At 38.6% G+C, this 21,133-nt stretch overlaps 1 protein-coding gene across 1 annotated transcript in view; it reads left to right on the forward strand.

The window, feature by feature from the left end:
* The first annotated feature begins 283 nt into the window (after positions 1-283).
* The window catches only part of LOC124596413, a 100,777-nt gene continuing 79,927 nt past the window's right edge, over positions 284-21,133 (forward strand). The window contains exons 1-2 of the mRNA XM_047135543.1: positions 284-620; positions 756-865. Of these exons, the coding sequence (XP_046991499.1) occupies positions 570-620; positions 756-865 (161 nt within the window). The 5' untranslated portion in view covers positions 284-569. The remainder of the gene's footprint in view (positions 621-755; positions 866-21,133) is intronic.

Raw genomic sequence — 21,133 nt, forward strand, 5'->3', positions numbered from 1 at the left:
AGCCTATTGGACTGCTTTAACAGACGTGGCTTAGTAATGGTACAACAACTTTTAGCGTTGGACTTATTATTATATATTTTAAAAAATCAATAAAAATAAAAACCTGATAAATTATTTTTTCCTTCTTCCCTCTTTTTACCTAGAAAGTGCGATGCAGTCATGGAGGTAGAATACCTCCATGGATGCAGTACTGTCAGGAGACACCGACTCTTAAAATTATCTGTGGACGTCGTGTTGTATTAGGGAATATCTTTGACAATTTGTATAATGGTCGTCTGCTGGCGTAGTGTGAAAATGTTAGCATGTGGGCTCAAGTAATAGATATTTAATGAAATAAATTTTGCAATGCGATTCGTTTGCTATTGAGGACACATTAGGGACTAATATGCAAAAATATTGGCTGGCTACTCTTCTGTATTTGAAACCGATTGTCGGAGTCTGACAGATATTGCTGGACATGTACATCTATCGAGTAATGACTGACAGATGTCAAGGGAAGCGCGTCTTTGAAAGACCGAAATGAGAAGCGAATGAAGTGATTTTTCTGAACAGAATATTTGTGCTACACCATGGCGGGGCTGTTCGGTTATGGCCGTGAAGCAATAAGAGTGAAAGTGACGGTACGGCTGTTCATTATTAGGGCAATCCATATTTTGTCAGCGAATAATACGATCATTTAAGTTGCCAATACGAATGTGTAATATTTGTTGCATGTTTTTATTTCACATTCACTTACGTAAAATAATCTATTTCAGAAATGTGAAGGAGTCATGCCCAGGGAACACAGGAAATTTAGTGTCGATCCCCAAATAACATCATTTGAAGTACTTCAGAGTATCTTGGCGAAAGCATTTGATATTAAAGGGTAAGCGAGCTTTGCAGTGCGGGCCGCATAATGAAATAGTTGTAATTTAACTTCAGCATTCTTAAATACGATCGCTTTTTACCAATTTCATGCGAGGTACATGGGCAGATTCTAGTAAAGCTTTTAATCACTGCATAATGTGTCCCTACAAAAAGTTGTTTATTTTCCCACATTTAATTGGTTAATGTACTACTTGTTTTGACAAGAAATGTAAAACATTCAGGAGACATTTATTTAATGTGAAGCCCCAGAGAAAATAATTATCTAGGGAGAAACCATTATTCAAATGAATCGTTAGCCTAACTGAAATGGGTCACAGACTTTCATGTACACGTCAGTACAGAAGTTATCAAAGTTGAATTAGTGTACATACATACTTTGCAAAGCACTGTGCAATAGTATTGGACACGTCAGTTTTAGATGACATTTAAACACAAACAAGTCGATGAATATATTAATAAAATGAATGATAATCTTAATATAAATATCAAAAACTGATTATACATGCAAAGACTTTTTAGCTCCTTACATGAAATTACTCAAATATATCTCAATAGAAGGCATGCTTGTTTGTTGTGGTCTTCAGTCCGAACACTGGTTTGACACAGCTCTCTGTGCTACTTTTTCCTGTGGTAGACTCTTCATCTCCAAATGACTAATGCAACCTACTATCTTTCAAAACTGCTTGCTGTATTCATCTCTTTGTCTCATTTTACAATTTTTGTCCCCTGCGCTTCCCTGTAGTACTAAACTAGTGATTCCTTGATGTCTCAGAATGTGTCATATCAACTGAGCCCTTTTTATGGTCAAGCTATGCCTCAAATGTCATTTTCCCCAAGTTGCGTTCAGTACTTTCTCATTTGTTATGTAATGTATCCGTCTAATCTTCAGAATTCCTCTGTAGCATTGCATTTCAAAAGCTTCTATTCCCCTTTTGTCTAAGCTGTTTGTTGCCCACATTTCACTTCCGTATGAGGCTACACCCCAAACACCTCCAAAAAAGACTTCCTGATGCTTAAAGCTATGTTTCACATTAACAGATTTCTCTGATATGTTTTTCTTTCCATTGCTGGTACATTTTATATACCCTCTAATTTTACTGGCAAAATAACTCTCTCGTGAGTTAAGCCAATTGCTTCAGCATCACCTGATTTAATTCGCTTCCATTCCATTCCCCTTGTTTTACTTGTTTTGATGTTCGTGTTATATCCTCATTTCAAGACATTAACCATTCCATCCAACTACTCTTCAAAGTCCTTTGCTGTTTCTGGCAGAACTGCAAAGTCATTGGCAAACATCAGTGGTTTTATTCCTTCTCCCGGAACTTAAATTCCTTCTCCAAATTTTTCTTCGGTTTCCTTCACTGCATATCCATTGTACGGATTGAGTAACATTGAGGATAGGCAACAACCCTATCTCACTCCCCTCACAACCACCACTTCCCTTTCATGCTCCTTGACTCTTATAACTGCTGCAGGTTTCTGTACAAATTGTAAATAGCCTTTGATGGCAAATTAACTGTGGCAGCTTGTATTTTATCCCTAATATGCTCAAAATTTCTGAGTTTAGTTCAATCAGCATTGTCAAAAGCTTCTCCTGGCTCCACAGGTGCGATAAATGTAGGTTTTTCTTCAACCTGTCTTCTGAGATAAAATTCTGGGGCAATACTGATTCACATTTTATACCTATCCCTGGAACCCAAATTGATCTGCCCTGGGATTAGGTTCAACCCATTTTCTGTTCAGTAAATTCATGTCAAAATTTTGCAATCATGACTTTTTAAACTGACATTTTGGCAATTTTCACATCTGTCAGTGTGCTTATTTATCTTAAGGTAACTACTTTAAAACAGTGAGTACACAGAGATGAATTATCACAGGATACAGTGAATTGTTACAACCTGCAACAATTCCAGATTTTTGAACTCATTATGTTTGAACACACCACTTTAGTGTTTAGCTTCATGATATTCTTTAACATCATATGGACAAGTTTTTACTAAATGACATTTGAATTTCATTCTGGAAATATCAATGTTTTCTGTCATCTTTGTAAGGTGGCAAACAATGTATAGAAGTCTTCTTGCATTTACAGGCTCTTTATCAGTCAATAATGAGCCAGTTTCCTGAAATTTGATGATAATTCTTACTTCTTGGGTTTTAATCATGGATATACCTGATTAATGATGCATATGTACATAAATAATTGTTTCAGTATAATAGAGGGAAACATTCCATGCGGGAAAGATATATTTATAAACAAAGATGATGTGACTTACCATACGAAAGCGCTGGCAGGTCGATAAAACACAAACAGACACATGTTTGTTGTTGTTGTGGTCTTCAGTCCTGAGACTGGTTTGATGCAGCTCTCCATGCTACTCTATCCTGTGCAAGCTTTTTCATCATATATGTGTGGATGGATATGTGTGTGTGTGTGTGTGTGTGTGTGTGTGTGTGTGTGTGTGTGTGTGTGTGTGTGTGTATACCCGTCCTTTTTTCCCCCTAAGGTAAGTCTTTCCGCTCCCGGGATTGGAATGACTCCTTACCCTCTCCCTTAAAACCCACTTCCTTTCGTCTTTCCCTCTCTTTCCCTCTTTCCTGATGAGGCAACAGTTTGTTGCGAAAGCTTGAATTTTGTGTGTATGTATGTGTCTGTTTGTGTTTCTATCGACCTGCCAGCGCTTTCGTATGGTAAGTCACATCATCTTTGTTTTTAAATAAATAATTGTTTCATTATGTGTAGTGATGATGCAGTTGATATGCCTAGTTCCCTGGAGGTATTTTTGTTCAAATTATTGGGACAATTTTGCTGCACATCTCACAGCTTCCTTTTGAAGTTTTAGTAATATTTGTATGCGCACATCAGCACCACTTCACCGGATCAGGATTCCGTATGATAGTTGTGAAAGGATTATACCATAGTACACTCTTCATATTGTGTGTGTATGTATTGTCCCCAGCATTGTTCTCATCAGAAATAATGTTTAACTCATTTTGCAACAGACATTGTTTATATGATTCTCCCATGTCCAGTACCGATCCACCATCACACCCAGGAATTCATAATTTTTTCTCTGTCAGATCTAAGCCTCCAAGCTTGTTGATAATTTTGTTCAAGTTATGGTTTTGGTTGCATGTATATGCATATATTTGGTTTGATTAACATTTATAAAAATATTATTTTCACTGAAGTAATTGTTTCCAATTTTCATATTTAGAGAAGACTTTAGTCGTCTGTTGAACACTGTTGATGATAAATGAAATGTCATTTGCAAACATGACAAAATAACTGTACCATCCAGTACCAGTGACATCATCAAGATGATGGTCACTGCCATTTCAGCCTCATGCAATATGCCTACCATGACGCCGTGCATTCAGGATCGGAACAGACGAAGACAATCTCATTATACAAAATGTAATGAAAGTGAATCTAATAACTACATGGAACTAACAGGAATTGGCAGATTCAGGGCAAGAACAATGAAAATTTAAAACAATGTATTCACAAAATTAGTGGTAGAAGTTTCACTTGAGCCATATAGTTCAGACGAAGACCACAATACTGCAAAACCTTAATTTGTTCCAAAACTTGATATCAAAAACATCACTTGACCTACCCAGTTCAAGTGAAGTCCATGTGACCACAACTTGCTCCAAAAACCAAACAATAGTCTAGAAAACTTCACTTGCCGTCAGCTAGAACAAAGTCCACAGTACCCAGAAACAACTCCTCATTGCAAGATCTTGTACTGAAATCTTCACTCCACCTAAATAGCTAGAACAAACTCAAAGCTTGCTGAACTACTATCAAAGATCTCACTGAATCAAACAAGACCATGATAGCAATAAACCGAAACTCACTGATCTATCAATAGTTGAAAATCTAACTTGATCAAAATAGCTAGAACAATCTCCACTACCTAAATCAAACTTTATTTTAACAACAATGAAAATGCCTGGGTGGAGCAATACATGAAATAAGGCAAGGGCAATCACTCACCTGTAGTGGATTGATGTGCAGAGCACAGTAACTCATAATAGAAAACAGCATTCATGCTAGTTTTTGAGCTCTAGCTTTTTTTCCAGCAGTAGTACACACATGAACACATGCAATCAAATACACCAAAACACACACACTCGTGGGCGTGGCAAGACAGTCTTGACAAGGCTATGGAAGTGTGCATTTCTGTGTATGTAGTTGTGTGTACTGTCGCTGGAAAAATAGCTAGTGCTGGAAAGTTAGTGTAATTGCTGTTTTCTGTTGTTATTGTGTTCCACACATCGATCTGCTGTAGTTGAATGGTTGTCTTTCTCCTTTTTACATATTAATCTTAATTTTATTTGTCATTCACAGCAGCTAATAACACAACATACAAATTCATTAAAAGAAGTTCCATTGACTTAAATTTCCACATACAAACAAAACAATCATGCACATTAAGCACAATTACCATAGTTCTTACAAAAAACATAAACCTACATACCAACCGGAATCAAAGATTGTCATGATGGCGGTACAGTGCCTGATCTGAAGGCAACAACTTTGGGGTCGGCAGAAGCGTCCGATCCAACGCGTCGGCTTTGACCCGTGACGTAAGGGTGTTGTCGTGTGTGACGTCATGACGGCGCGGAGTTTGGTTTGAGTGTGGCTGTCTCCAGTTCTGTTTTATCTTATTTTATTTACTTTTCTGATCTGTTCGTTCTATCTCGTGAGATTTTCTTTTTTTTTTTTTAATTTAAAAACACTTATTACTTATTTTAATTATCTGTTTCCTCGAATTCCTGTTTTAGTTTATTATATTTATCTTTCTGATCTGTTCGTTCTATCCCGTGAGATTTTTTTTTTTTAAAAAAGACAAAAAACACTAATCAGCTACTGAAGCATCTTTATCTTCTATGGGTTGCAGGGGTTACGACCCCTGGGGAGGTGGGTGGATATTCATGCATGGCTGTCTTCACTTACACGTTGTAGCTACGCAAGGCGTCTAAATTTGTTTATATTTAGTTTGCCCCCCCCACCCAAAACACCCCATTTCCCGCGCTTGTCCCGTTACTGTCATTAGGCTTCTTGTGGAAAGTGTGTGTGTTTGTTTTTGTTTCCGCCATATTTGTGACGTCATGGGTCAAAGCAGACGGGTGGGATCGGACGCTTCCGTATTTCCCACAACTTTGGTTAGCTTCATAAATTCCCTGGAAACATGTTACATGACGTATTTGAACACCAGACCATATAACTTCTGTATTTTTATGTACTACAAGACATAAAAGATTTGTGTAGGAGGCTAATGTTTTGCTAAGGGCTTCCCATGTCTTATTTATCTTTCCTGTTAAGTATATATCACTCCAGTCTTCAGAATACAATAATCTTTGTTGGTTTTGTTTGTTGCATTCTTTAAAGATTTTTTCTGAGCTTTTTATCTTGTCTGATACTTCAGTTAATACCTGTTAGTGAGCTGCATTGGCTGAATTTAAGACCTGTACTTTTTGTCTGTGATGTGGTGTATTGGCCATTACATGATCTGTTAATGTTTTATTTTTTTTATTGCACAGTTTGGAACTATTTTTACTGCTAGATTAGAATCTTAATTGTTGATTAGATAATTGCATCTCCTTGGATAACAGTGGTCTTTCAGTGTGTTAATATTTATATCAGCTGCTACTGTTTTACCTGACTCATAATGATCTGCATAGCCCTAATATCAAACATTTTCCCCCTTTGAACATTGTATTGCTGCTGATTCAAATAAGATTTATAAACAGTTGTCCACTGATCATGGAATGTAATTCTTTATTTCATTGCATAAATGTACTGTAACTTCTCCACCTATATGTTCAGTCATACAGAAGTAAGCAAATTTTTTATAGTTCTGTAGTAAACACTAATTTCATTTTCTTTTAACCCGTGTTCTGTCACAATAAAAGTGTGTTCTAGTTCTGCGGCTACTGGAACTTTCCTCTCTTCTAGTTTACTTGATGTGTACTGTACATTCTGGTGTAAAATTCGTAATATGGAAACATTTATATCTAAATTTTATATTTCACCTTTTTTCCCAGATACTGGTACAAAAAAACACTGTCCTTAAGATGTTTTGGTTGTTTCTACTCTCCCCAGTTTTTCTTGTGGCGTCTTGCTGGTGACAATGTTTCTTCTGGTAGGGTCATTGGCATGTCTTCTTGTTCTACAAGGCAGAGTGAAGTATCTTTTTTTTTTTTGCTTCGGCCTGAATCTGTGAGGATTCTTTTTCTGGAGGACACAATGATGTTTCTTCCTTTTCTCTAAGGCACATCAATGTTTATTCTTCTAGTTCTTTGTCATTAATCTGTGATGGTCCTTCTTTTCCTGGAGATAGTGATATCACTACTTCTTCTTTCATTGTTGACAGTTGTATTGGTTTGTCAATTTATCTCACGCTGGTTATGCTTACACCTATGCGAGAAACATGGAACACCGTTCCTTGCCAGATGGCTGTAGTGTTTGTACTGCAGAATTGGTAGCCATCTTGTGTGCCCTGGACCATGTCCGCTTCTGCTCAGGACTGTCTTTCACTATCTGTAGTGACTCCTTGAGCAGCTTGCAGCTATCGGCCAGTGCTTCCCTTGCCACTTATTGGTCATAGCTATCCAGGACTCCCTTTCTCTCCTTAATCAACATGGATGCTCATTGGTTTTAATTTGGACCCCAGGCCATGTTGGGATCCCTGGCAATGAACTTGCCAATCAACTGGCTAAATTGGCTACCCACAGGCCATCTCTTGCTATTGGCATTCTGGAAATAGACCTTCGCTTTGCATTATGTTGTCAGATTTTGGGACTTTGGAATGAAGAATGGCACACTCTTTCTTCGCCGAACAAGCTCTGGGCGATAAAGGATTCTACAACTATGTGGTGGTCCTCCTTACGGGCCTCTTGTAAGGCCTCTGTCGTCCTTTGCTGGCTCCGTATCGCCCATACTTGGCTGATTCACGGTTATTTCCTCCGTCTTGAGGAACCCCCTCTCTGTCGTTGTAGATCAATGTTGACTGTGGTTCACCTCTCACTGGATTGTCCCAACTTAGCCACCCTGCGACGAACTTCTAGCTTTCCTGACTCACTACCCTTGGCATTAGCTGACAACGCCTCAGCGGCTGATCTAGTTTTATGATTTCTTTGTGATGGGGGTTTTTATCGCTTTATTTAAGGGTGGGACCTTCAACCTTATCAGTGGGTGGAGGGGATGGCAGGCCGTCTTGCTCCCCCCTCTGCCCCGATTGGACTGGCTTCGACTAGGCTTGGTGGTTCACACCCCCGCCCTCTGCCTTCCCACTCCTTTCCTTATGGGGTCTGTTTTATCTTGAGTGTCTATCTTGTCTACCTATGCTTCTTCCTTCATGCCCCTGTCATTAGTCACTTTCTTTCCCTCCTCTCTTCTTCTGCCTTCTTCCTTCCTTCTCTGTCAATAGTTTGTAATTTTATGGCCATTGTATTTCTCTCTTATAGTGTGAGGTTTTATAGGTTTTAGTTATTCCATGGTCAGAGGGACTGATGACCACGTAGTTTGGTCCCTTTCTCCAATCCAACCAACCACCCAAAAACACATTTTGAACCCTTTTTAAATTGAAGTCTCCCACTTTTGAGCACTTAAAATAGAGGGCAATAGGCTTGGTAATATTAGTTACTTGAATTTTATTTGTTTGTTTGTCATACAACCTGCTGAACCTCTTCCATGGCTGTCTGAAAATGTGTAAATTTCTCACTTATTATTTTTCATATTTAAAGACTCACTTTGCAAGTACTTAGGTATATTCTTGCAACTTCGAAAGACTTCATGCTGTTGAAAATCATTTTTACTTGTTTGGGTGCAGCTTCAACAGTTGTTAGCATCTAAGATTTGGTTGGTATTTATAGTTCAAATTTTTTCCGGTTGTGTTTTGGGTACGGGGGTAGGAAGAATAACTCTTGGTTTTACAGTGCCTGTGAAAGTGCTGCATGTGGTGTTGAAGTATATCCCCAGACTTTTAACATAATAAGAGTTCTTCTAACTTTGCCAGTAGCCATTTTCAGGATAACTTGAATAAGTCTTCAAGCATCTTATAATTCATATTGTTGAGCATTTCTCTGTTGCTTGCATGTGAGTCATACAAACCTGTCGCCATTCATGCTTCTTTGTATGTTCAATACCTCCCGTTATTTTATATGGGTCCATTACCCATGTGTAATACTCTAAGATGGGATGAACAACTGTTTTGTAAGCTGTCTCCTATGTAGACAGATGCGTTTTCCGTCTCCTGCCAATGGACTAAAGTCTGTCACCTGCTTTAGCTGCAACTGAGCCTGTGTGATCATTTCATTTCATATCCTCACAGATTGTTACACACAGGTATTTGTGTTAGTGACTGTGATTTTAGTCATAGGATACTACTTTAATGCATTTTTTAAAGTGCAGAATTTTGTATTTCTCTTTGTAGACTGACTGCATCTTCCTAGTATCTTGCAATAAACTGAAGTGTGCTATCTGCTTTACCTGGAATTGAGCTTATGTTATCATTCCATTTCCTATTCCTAAAAATTGTCACATACAGGGAGAGATCCATATTTTGCGATGTATGGCAGCATGTGTTGGTTTCAATTAGAACATTGTGCATCTTACAGTAATCCATGCTTGTAACTCTTTTCAGAAGGATAATATTTTGTGGTTCATCCCCAAGTACTTTTTGATTGTAAATAGGACTGGAAAAAAAATGATTTTTGTTAATGGCAGTATTTTGAAAAGGCTAGTTGCTACTCATATAGCGGAGAGGCTGAGGCACGAAACACACACACACACATACACACACACACACACACACACACACACACACACACACACACACACACACACACACACACAAACCACAGTCCCGGCAGCCAGAGACTGTGGTTTTGTTTGCTTGTGTGTGTTGTCTAATTCCGATGAAGACGATGTTGGCTGAAAGATAACTTGTTTGACAGTCTTTTTGTTGCACCTATCTGCGACACAACATCTCTGCAATATGGTGAGTAGCAACTATACTTTTCACCATGCTGTCAGTATTCCATCCTGGATTTTCCATTGTAAGATTTTTATTAGCTCTGTATCCATGTGCCACAAGGGTATAGAAACAGAGAAATAAGTGTGTTTGCCATCTAATGTACAACCAGCATTTTTCATATCTTGCTACCTCTATTTGTTTGTGAAAGGAGTGAGAGTTTTCTTTGAACTTGATGACACACAGATAGGCATATTGATTTCTGTTATAGTGGATAGAGAAGTGAAGAGTGATTTTTATGTAAATGCTGAATTTACAAATGTTGCCCACCACTTGCTCTTAATTTTCATTGGATCATAAGACAGTCAGTTGTTCCATTTTCTACCAGATTACAATTCGTATCTAGGTTCTTTTGATTTTTATCCAAGAACAATGTCACTGGTTTTGCTGCATGATGGAGTGTTTCCTCATTCGTGTTTCTGTTTAGTTTTTGTGTACCCGTTATTAAAGCAAATTCATCTGGCAACTATCCACCCAACATAATACTAAAAATTATCAACAAAAAGTTAAAAAAAACTTTTCTTAATAAAATCTTTTAATAGTTAAAATTGCAAGTAAATAATGTTAAGTGATTTAATTTTATTTACTTGTGACTTTGACTGATAAGAGTTTTAATGATTTTCTAACTGTTTGTAAAATATTAGATTGCTTGTCTTCATCCTATCAGGAACTAACAAAAGATATCAGGATTTTATTCTTGCCACCATCCAAAAAGACCTCACATCAAAACCAATCTGTACATACAGTGCTGTCTGATGCAACATTTACCATAGGCCAACATCTCCTCATTTCTATATTATCAATTCAATTCATTGTTAAAATGTCTGACATAGTTTTGTTGTGATTTAGTTACTGCATTTGTGCATTTCTCATCTTCATTTCACCTAGATCTTTGTTCAGTATTTTATTAGTCTTTTCTGACCTTTTTCTGTCAGTTTCGATAGTGATGGCAGGACACAAACATATCCATGATATTTTCTACCTTAAACATTGTCATACTTCACCAGATGCACAATGCTTATTTCAAGTACCATGAAAAACTATCAGATTGAAACAGTTTTTTATGCTTAATATGGGAGCTGGCTATCAAGATTTATGATACAATGTAATGGGTGATAATGACATAGAGTGTAATGTGTGATAAGTGTTGCTTAAAAAAAGTTGTATTTTATTGCAATGGTGGAAGCAATAATCATTTAAAAATTCAATTATTTCTATGAATTATTTTTGGTATTGCTGAAACCGTACTTAACTTTTGATGTTTTTACACCAGGGGTAATTTAAGGACCTTTATGTGAGATTGCAACTCAAAACAATTCAATTGGAAATAACTGATGGAACTAATTAATATTATGTGATTCCACTGTGACAGTTTTAGAGTCATTCGTGGAAGTCTACTGACAGCATTGTGGAAGTACCCAGATCGTGCAATATTAGTTTGAGGTATCTTTAACTTACCGAGTGTAAGCTGCAATGTGTGTGGATTCACTGCAGATGGTACAATCAGTTTGTCTTTTGTAGTACTTCTGAACACATTTTCTGAGAACTGCCACAAACAACTAGTTACACAAACCACACTCAATGGAAACATTTTAGAACTTACAGCTACAAACTGGTCTGGCCTTATTAACAGTGACAGTATAGAAACAAAGATTAGTGATCCTAATGTTGTCATAGCAGCAATGGCTACTAAATTAATAAATCCATCAAAGACATCAGAGAGCATCTATGCTAGAAAAAGCAGATAAGCAGTTGTTAGCACCCCACTTCGATAACGTATGGGCATCAGTTAGCTCGAGTATGATGGGCTTAAAAGGATATGACCAAAGTTTAAAACGATTGTGAATTGTGCTCTGGAGACTTGTATGCTAAGTAACCAGATTAAGAATGGAAAGCGCTCTCCATGGTTTAATAATTCAATTGAGAAAATTCTGAGGAAGTGGACTGTTGCACTCTTGGTTCAAAAAAAGTGTGCAAATGTTGACAGGCCAAAGTTAGTAGAAATTTGTGCATCATTAAGAACTTCAATGCATGAAGAATGCAACAATTTTTCTACTGTCGTGCATTAGTCAAAAATTGTGCACAGAATTTAAAAAACAAATTCTGGTTGTATGTAAGATCATGAACGGGTTGAAGGCTTCTATCCAGTCACTAGTTGACCAGTCTAGGATGGCAATAGAAGATATCAATAGATAAGCTGAAATCTTAAAATTCACATTTAAAAAATCATACATGCAAGAGGATCATACAAATGTACTGTCGTTTGACTGTTGTGCAGGTTTCCACATGGAGGACATAGAAATTGGCACCCATGGTGCAGTGAAACAACTGAAAGAATTGAAAACAAATAAGTCATCAGGTCCAGATGGAATTCCAGTTCGATTTTATAGGGAGTACTCTGCAGCATTGGCCCCTAAATTAGCCTGTATTCATTGTGAATTTCTTGCCCAGCAAAACGTCCCAAGTGAATGGAAGAGAACAGGTGACCCTGTATTTGAGAAAGCTACACAACTGGCCATTAAAATTGGTACACCAAGAAGAAATGCAGATGATAAACTGGTATTCATTTGACAAATATACTAGAACTGACATGATTACATTTTCACACAATTGGGGGGCATAGATCTTGAGAAATCAGTATCCAGAACAACCACCTCTGGCCGTAATAATGGCCTTGATATGCCTGGGCATTGAGTCAAACAGAGCTTGGATGGCGTGTACAGGTACAGCTGCCCATGCAGCTTCAACACGATACCACAGTTCATCAAGAGTGGTGACTGGCGTATTGTGACGAACCAGTTCCTCGGCCACCATTGACCAGACTTTTCAATTGGTGAGAGATCTGAAGAATGTGCTGGCCAGGGCAGCAGTCGAACATTTTCTATATCCAGAAAGGCCCGTACAGGACCTGCAACATGCGGTCGTGCATTATCCTGCTGAAATGTAGGGTTTCGCAGGGATCGAATGAAGGGTAGGGCCACGGGTCGTAACACATCTGAAATGTAACGTCCACTGTTCAAAGTGCGGTCTATGCGAACAAGAGGTGACCGAGATGTGTAACCAGTGGCACCCCATACCATCACGCCGGGTGATAAGCCAGTATGGTGATGACAAATACACGCTTCCAATGTGCATTCACCGCAATGTTGCCAAACACAGATGTGGCTCTGATGATGCTGTAAACAGAACCTGGATTCATCCGAAAAAATGACGTTTTGCCATTCGTGCACCCAGGTTCATCGTTGATTACACCATCGCAGGCGCTCCTGTCTGTGATGCAGCGTCGAGGGTAACTGCAGCCACGGTCTCCGAGCTGATAGTCCGTGCTGCTGCAAACGTCGTCAACCTGTTCGTGCAGATGGTTGTTGTCTTGCAAATGTCCCCATCTATTGACACAGGGATCAAGATGTGGCTGCATGATCCGTTACAGCCATGTGGATAAGATACCTGTCATCTCGACTGCTAGTGATATGAGGCTGTTGGGATCCAGCACGGTGTTCTGTATTACCCTCCTGAACCCACCGATTCCATATTCTGCTAACAATCAGTGGATCTCGACCAACGCGAGCAGCAATGTCGCGATACGATAAACCGCAATCGCGATAGGCTACAATCCAACCTTTATCAAAGTTGGAAACGTAATGGTACGCATTTCTCCTCCTTATACAAGGCATCACAATAATGTTTCACCAGGGAACGCCGGTCAACTGCTGTTTGTGTATGAGAAATTGATTGGAAACTTTCCTCATGTCAGCACGTTGTAGGTGTCGCCACCGGCGCCAACCTTGTGTGAATGCTCTGAAAAGCTAATCATTTGCATATCACAGCATCTTCTTCATGTCAGTTAAATTTCGTGTCTGTAGCACGTCATCTTCGTGGTGTAGCAATTTTAATGCCCAGTAGTGTAAATGAAGTGACCCAAATAATTACAACCAATATCCTTAGCATCATTTTGCTGCAGAATTCCCGAACACATTCTGAGTCTGAATATAATAAATTTCTTCAATACAGAAAGGCTTCTGTCTAGAAATCAGCAAGAATTTAAAATCATCAGTCATGTGAAACTCAGCTTAACCTTTTCTCACATGGTATCCTACAAACGGATGGAGGGGAACTGGGAGATTCCATATTCCTATATTTCTGGAAAGCATTTATGAGATCTATCGTACAGGATGAGCAGCAATGTATGGCTGATTATGGTGTGATGTACAGGAAGTGTCACCACTGAGTGACTGCAAAAGGCCACAAGATGACATAGACAAAATTTGTATTTGATGTGATGAATGGCAGCATGCAAATATAGAAAAATGTAAGTGAGTGCAAATGAGTATGGAAAACTGTCCTGTTATGTTCAAATATGGCGTTAGTAGCATGCAGCTTTACACAGTCACTTTGATTAAATATCGAGGCATAATGTTGAAAAGTGGTATGAAATGGAATGGGCATGTCAGGTTGATAATAGAGATGGTGAACCCTCGACTACGTTTTATTCAGAGAATTTTATGAAAGTTTAGCCCATCCACGAAGGAGATGATGTATAGAAAGTTAGTGTGAGCCATTTTTGATTACTCTGTGTGTGTTTTTGATCCCCAACAGACCAGATTAAAGGAAGACATTGAAGCATTTCAAAGATGTACTGCTGGATTTGTTGCTGGTAGGTTCAGTGTGCTTCCAAGTATTATGGAGATGGTTTGTGAACTCAAATGGGAGTCCCTAGAGGGAAGACAATGCTCTTTCCACAAGTCACTATAGCACAAATTTAGAGAACCAATTCCAGATTGATGCCACTGCTACCAACATGTATATCATGTAAGGACCCTGAAGATAAGATGCAAGAAATTTGGGTTCATACGGATGCGTTTGGAGCGTTGTTTTTCCCTTGCTCTATTTCCGAGTGGAACAGGAAAGAAAATGCATAGTAGTGGTACAAGGTGCCCTTCCCATGCACTGTTCTGTGGTTTGTGGTGTTTGTATGTAGGTAGGTGTAGACATGTTGTCTGAAACATAACCAAAGGACTGAAGGAAAATATATTGCCCAGAAGAGAAGGTGAAATGAAACGTGAAAATTTCCAGAGAGCACCTTCATATGCACAAAGTTGTAAAATACAAGGGTAATTTGATAATTAATGCAACATCTTATTTTTCTCAGCCAGTTTTGGTTGAAAAGTGCAGAATTTCTTGTGGGACATTGTGGAATTTTTCTGCCTCAACACCTATAGTTTCATGAATTTCTAATAGGTGCCAGCACTTTATGTAACCTTCAAAATGGTGTCTGTAATGGAGGTGTGCTCAAAACAAAGAGCTGTCATTGAGCTGCTTCTGTCAAAACCAGAGCATAATATATATTTGTAGGCACTTGTAGAAGTTTCATGGAGACCTGATAGAGAACAAAAGCATATTGAATCATTGGGCGAGGCATCTGTCATCATCGCAACAAGGTCATGCAAACCTGTCCGATCTCCTGCGTGCCAGCCAGGTGCACACAGCTGTGACTCCTGCAGTGTTGGAACTTGGGGACGCTCTCATTTGAGGTGGTTAACAGATGAGAATCAAACACATCACTGCACAACTTGATGATGTGGAGGTTATTGATACAGTAAGACATTGGCTCAGACGTCAAGCAGTAGAGTGGTACCATGCAGGCAGACAGACCCTCCCATTAAGGTGATGTATGGCTGTCACATTGAGTATAGATTGTTGAAAAATAAGTTTTGTAGCCAAAAGAGTGGGGAATAATGTGGTGTATTGGAATCCTGAATAAAACCCACCGGCTTTTAGAAAAAAATGTGTTGCATTACTTATTGAGTGCCCTTTTTATATCAGTCAACACATCAAATAATTGTTACGTACAGATGACTGGACATATCAAAAATACCTAAAACCTTTTATTCTATAACTGCAGAATTTTATCTGCACCGGCAAAAAAGAACTGTGCACCTTATCTCTGTAAAACATTAACTTACACCATGCTTTGCACCCTTCCAACACCATGAGAAATGATTTTCTGTGCACACAATGTTTGTGATTTATATGAATGAAGTTTGAGGTATCTTAGGTCTACACATTCTTTAAGTATATCTTAAAATGCACAACTGAACAGTTTATCATGTGTGTAAACTGCAAACATGCTGGCCCCTACTGGAAACCCTGTGTTAAACAAATATTTCTGACTCAAACATTGAATACCATAATTACCATGTGTTATGGGAAGACTTTGGTCACATGACTGCCATAAGTTAAACAGTGACAGTCACAAATGTATCCCTAAGTAGGTTCAAAAAGAGGTTGTCACATTATTAATACGGTGTGAGACAGAGTATTCCATAAGAGTGACTGTCACCCAAGAAGTAGTGTAGTAATAAATTGACATTACCCACCTTACACCTCACCTCACGAGTGCCTCATTATGCCAACTGGACAGTGCTTGCTTACATAAGGAGCTATCAGAATTGACATGTGGCAGTGAGTTGGAGTGCAGGAAATACTTCATTAAAATGTGATGATTGGAGAGGCAGTTCATTATTGTACAGAAGATAGTAAATCCTAGAATTTGAGTGCAGACACTGCTGCTTCATTGAGAAGAAACCTTCACTCTTATTTATGTGTGTGCAGTTACAAGATCTAGCCACTAATTCCAGCAATTCTCTGAACAGAAAAGAGAAAATATGTAAACTGTTTCAAAGGCAGTAGCAAAAACTGTCTCATCGCCCTCATAATATTTGATAAAGACTGTGGAATCTTCTCATCTGTTTTGGTATTAGTGTCCAAATGTCCAATGTGCAAACCCCTAAAATGACTTCTTTTATTGGTGTTGTTCCATTTCTACTGCTAATAAAGTGCAATGTGTTGTAAAACTTGATGATGGTTGACATGATCACTTTGAAGGGAATAGCGATCCGAAGTGCAAATTAAAGATAAGATTGTTTTGGTTTTCTCATATGTTGCCAATGTACAATTCATGTAAGAACCATGAAATTAAGATAAGAGAAATTAGGGCTCCTAGAGAGATATATAGATAGTTGTCTTTCCCTTCACCTGTTTGCAAGTGTAACAGGAAAGGAAATTACTAGCATTGGTACATGGTATCCTCCACCACAACCGTACGGTGGCTTGCAGAGTATTTATGTAGATGTAAATCTGAAACTGATGTAAATTAAAGATATTAATCATTGATCTTTAATGAAATTGTATATTTGATATATCTCTGAGTAATAATAGTGAAATAGATAATCTTTTATTTGTCTTATAAATGTTTACAACTATGAGGCTCATTTTAAAAATAAAGTATATGAACTGAACTGACCTTGCGGTCAAATGGTAAGTATAAACTCCCACAATTCAAAATATTGATTGATGCTGTGTGCAACATTAAATTCGGCATACAAAGAATAGCTGTCCCATAAGAAAAAGGTAGTGGAGGTCTTGTTGACAAAGATATTCAAAATATAAACTGTATCGGATTATTTCATAAACAAGACAATGCGTTGCACTTTCTGAATATTATTTCAAATGTGGAGAGCAGTTGACACTCTGAAACCTGTCAATTTTTACTCCATGATGTCAGACTGACTAAGCTACAGATAGTGAATGATAAGCTTTATAGTTATTAGGGAACTTTTTATTGCTGTAATAGCTTCAGTTAACATGGAATTGCCAGATATTTTGTTATCCATATATTATATATTTGCACCCAAAACCCAAACTTCATACTGTTACTGAAGACTGAAATGCATTCATTAAGACACCAAAGCAACAAGGAAAAAATACCCAAGTTTTTGAACGGACAATTTTGAAAGTTGCAATGCAACCCACAAAACAATCAGTGCTTCTACAGTGAAGCAGACCCAGATTCAATTGCTGATCCAGCACAGCAGTTTCATTCAGTGCTGTAATTCTTGGCTTTAACTGCTTGCCGTACATATCAGATTTTGCAGACAGAACTAGATTATAAACACAAAATATTGGCAGATTGTGAAAACTACAGAGAAAAAGATCGCTACATGTAATAATTGATTTACATATCCTACGATGTGACCTCCAACCACCCCGCCCCCTGCCCAAATGCATAAAAAAAAAAAAATCTTGGGATTGTACAGTTACGTAAACAGAGGGTGACACCATCGGTGACCTGTGTAGACAGTGAGCAAAGCTGTGTTGTATACCACGAGGCCTCCCGGTGTAAAACACAGCTTTGTTAGTCCTATATGCAGGTCAGTAGTGGTGGCCCCTCTGGTCTGAAGATGATCTACATAGACTAAAGCCGGTCACAAGTAATGAAATAAATCATCATTTGCAATCATGACTGTTTATTTTCATTAAAATAAGATATAAATCAGTGCTGTTCCTGACATGCTTTCAGAAATTATCCTCCAGCTCTACTTATTCTGTGAATCATGTTTTAAATTTGTGTAAGACATATGTGTACCACATTGTGTGTCAATGTTTTGAGCCCAATATTGGCAAACTACACATCTCTTGTAGTGATGTGTTGAGTATTGACCTACATTTTAGGCTGATTTAAGCAACCCAGTACTTTACTGGGCATGGACTTATTGGAGGTGGTATGCCTTTCCCTTCCAATTTTGAACTGTCTGACCCAGCCAGGTATAGAAAGACCTATAGTTTAACACAGACTCAGAACTGTGGTGTGTTGCTTTGGCAGTTTTCCCTCTGGCAAACATTGCAAGAGGTGAAAGAAGTAATAGTGTACAAATTGCCGAGGACTTCACTGGCTGGTGAACAAGCCTTGGCCCTTTGGATATGTAGACTGTCACTTAACTATTTAGCCACACAATCTGAATTTTTAATTTTACAACCCATTACACCTGATTTCTGTATTTCTTATATCTTGCCACTCCAGCAATATGGAGGCAGACTCGGAGAACGGCAGCAATATTATTTGTATGGTGCAAAACTGTACCTTTGACATTTGTGGCTCTAGGTATCATAGCAAACACATTAAATGGGACTGTCTGTTAGCTGTATACAAAAAATAAGCAAGTGGATTGACAGTTCATATCTCTTCACCAAAAACCTTTGTTATGCTGATTCTCAAATATAACTCTCACCTCACTTTTCTGGACCTGGTCTGGTCTTTGCTTTGGAATTCCATTGAGTGTGTGTTCCTGTGCATGATAATTCTGGCTTTGTTTGTGAGTGCTATTGGTGCTGACAGTTGTAACATTATGTGGCATCTTCAGCCATTGTCTGTGTCGATTTTTGTTTTGACAGTGTATGCAGTTCATGGTAGTGACCTGTTTACTTGGGGTTAGTTTAAGACACAAAAGTACTGACCATTCCAAGGATTATTGTAGTGTGAAACATTGACATGCAGATCATATTTCTGGAACAAATTTATGGTGAAGACAGATGAAATATAACTGGTGGATGACTTCTTGTTACTGATTGTATGACAATTAAATTTCCTCATAACACTATAGTAATACAAACAGAATACACACATAATTTACAAATTTAAAGACATGTTATTTGTATAATTGATCACTCTGCTGTAGTATCCAAAAAGTCTGAGAGGTTTCCAGGGTACAAATTTTGAGGGAACTTTTCAACAATATGGTTGACAGTCTGTCTTCAAAAGCCACGGGTCCACTCCACATTGGTAATCTCTGCCCATCTGTAAAATAGGTCACTGCATTTGCCATGATTATTTCAAATCCTGTTGAGTGTACGCTGTGTCCTAAGGCAGCAGATCATTTGCATGGTTTGTTGCTGACTTGGAGAAAGCTATGGAGCTCTGGTGTATAGTCGTTATACCATTCTTGCATCCAAAATTCATGGAGGTTGAAGTTGTGGTCCACAGGTTGCTACCTGTTCTAAGAGGGGTGTGTGTGGAACAGAGTCTGTTAATTTGGCATGTTCTCATGAATTTGGAGTTGTTGGTTGTCCAGATTTTCTTGTGTTCTCTCTGAAGGATATTCTTTCTTCTCAAGTTAGATGATGGAATGTGGCTCAGGACAGGTAACAAGAATACTGGAGTGGACTTAATTGTACCAGTAACAATCCACTTTGTTGTAGTTGCGAATCTACCAGCTTCATGTGGCTGCTGTTTATCCAGAGTGGGCTGCAATATTTAGCTGCTGACAAGACAAGGCCAAGGGTAGATGATAGGAAGGTCAATGGTGCAGAACCCCATATTGTACCATATCATTTTTGCAGCTTATTATTTCTGAACTTCAATTTAGCTGCAGTCTTTGTCATGTGCTGTTTAAATGACAAAGTTCTATCAACTGTAGCTCCAAGGTACCATGGATGTAGATGTGGTTGCTATCAAAAATTATGTCCAGTTCACAGTTGGCTGGGATTTTTCTCTCAATCAGATTTGGTTAAAAAATTCAAAATTTGTTGTGGGACATAGTGAAATATTCCCACGTCAGTCCCTATAGTTTCATGAACTTCCATTAGGTGGTTGGTGCTATATGTAACCTTTAAAATGGCATATATAATGTAGGTGGGTTCCAAGCAGAGAGCTGCCATTGAGTTTTTTTGGCAGGTATTTGTAGATACTTGTAGAATGTCTACAGACACCTGGCAATCAACAAAAACACGGTCAATCAGTGGGCAAGGCATCAGTTGTCATTGCAACAAGGTCACGCGAACCTGTTCAGCCGCCCGCATGCTGGCCGACCGCTCACAGCTGTGACTTGTGCAGTGTTGAAATGTGCGAACTTTCTCATTTGAGGTGATCAACAGATCACAAACCAACATTTCACTGCTCAACTGGACACTTGTCCACCAGTTGGGGTACTCAAAGGTGTGTGCCTGCTGGTTTCTCGCCACGTAACAGGAGACTTTAAAGAGCAATGGAGGACCATTTGTGCGGAATTGCTTGTACTGATCATGGACAGTGTTTTGTCGAACATTGTCATAGGTGATGAAACATGGTTTCATCACTGTAAAACAGAACCATAATGGCAATCAATGAGATGGTACCACACCACCTCTCCTCTAGAGAAAAAGTTCAGAGTTGCAGTCTGTCAGTAGGGTCATGGCAATGGCCTTGTGAGACTCTGAAGGGGTTATTCTGTTTTGATGGCCTCCCTCATGGTGCAACAATCAACTCTGCAGTGTATGGTGCTGCCCTCAGGAAGTTGAAGAAACATCATCAGTGTGTTTGTTGCCACAAAAATGCAAACTAACTTATCCTTCTCCATGATAATGAAAGGTCTCATGCAAGTCTGCACACCCGAGAGGAGCTAACA

Source organism: Schistocerca americana, chromosome 2 (genome assembly GCF_021461395.2).
Source record: "Schistocerca americana isolate TAMUIC-IGC-003095 chromosome 2, iqSchAmer2.1, whole genome shotgun sequence".
Taxonomy (NCBI): Eukaryota; Metazoa; Arthropoda; class Insecta; order Orthoptera; family Acrididae; genus Schistocerca; species Schistocerca americana.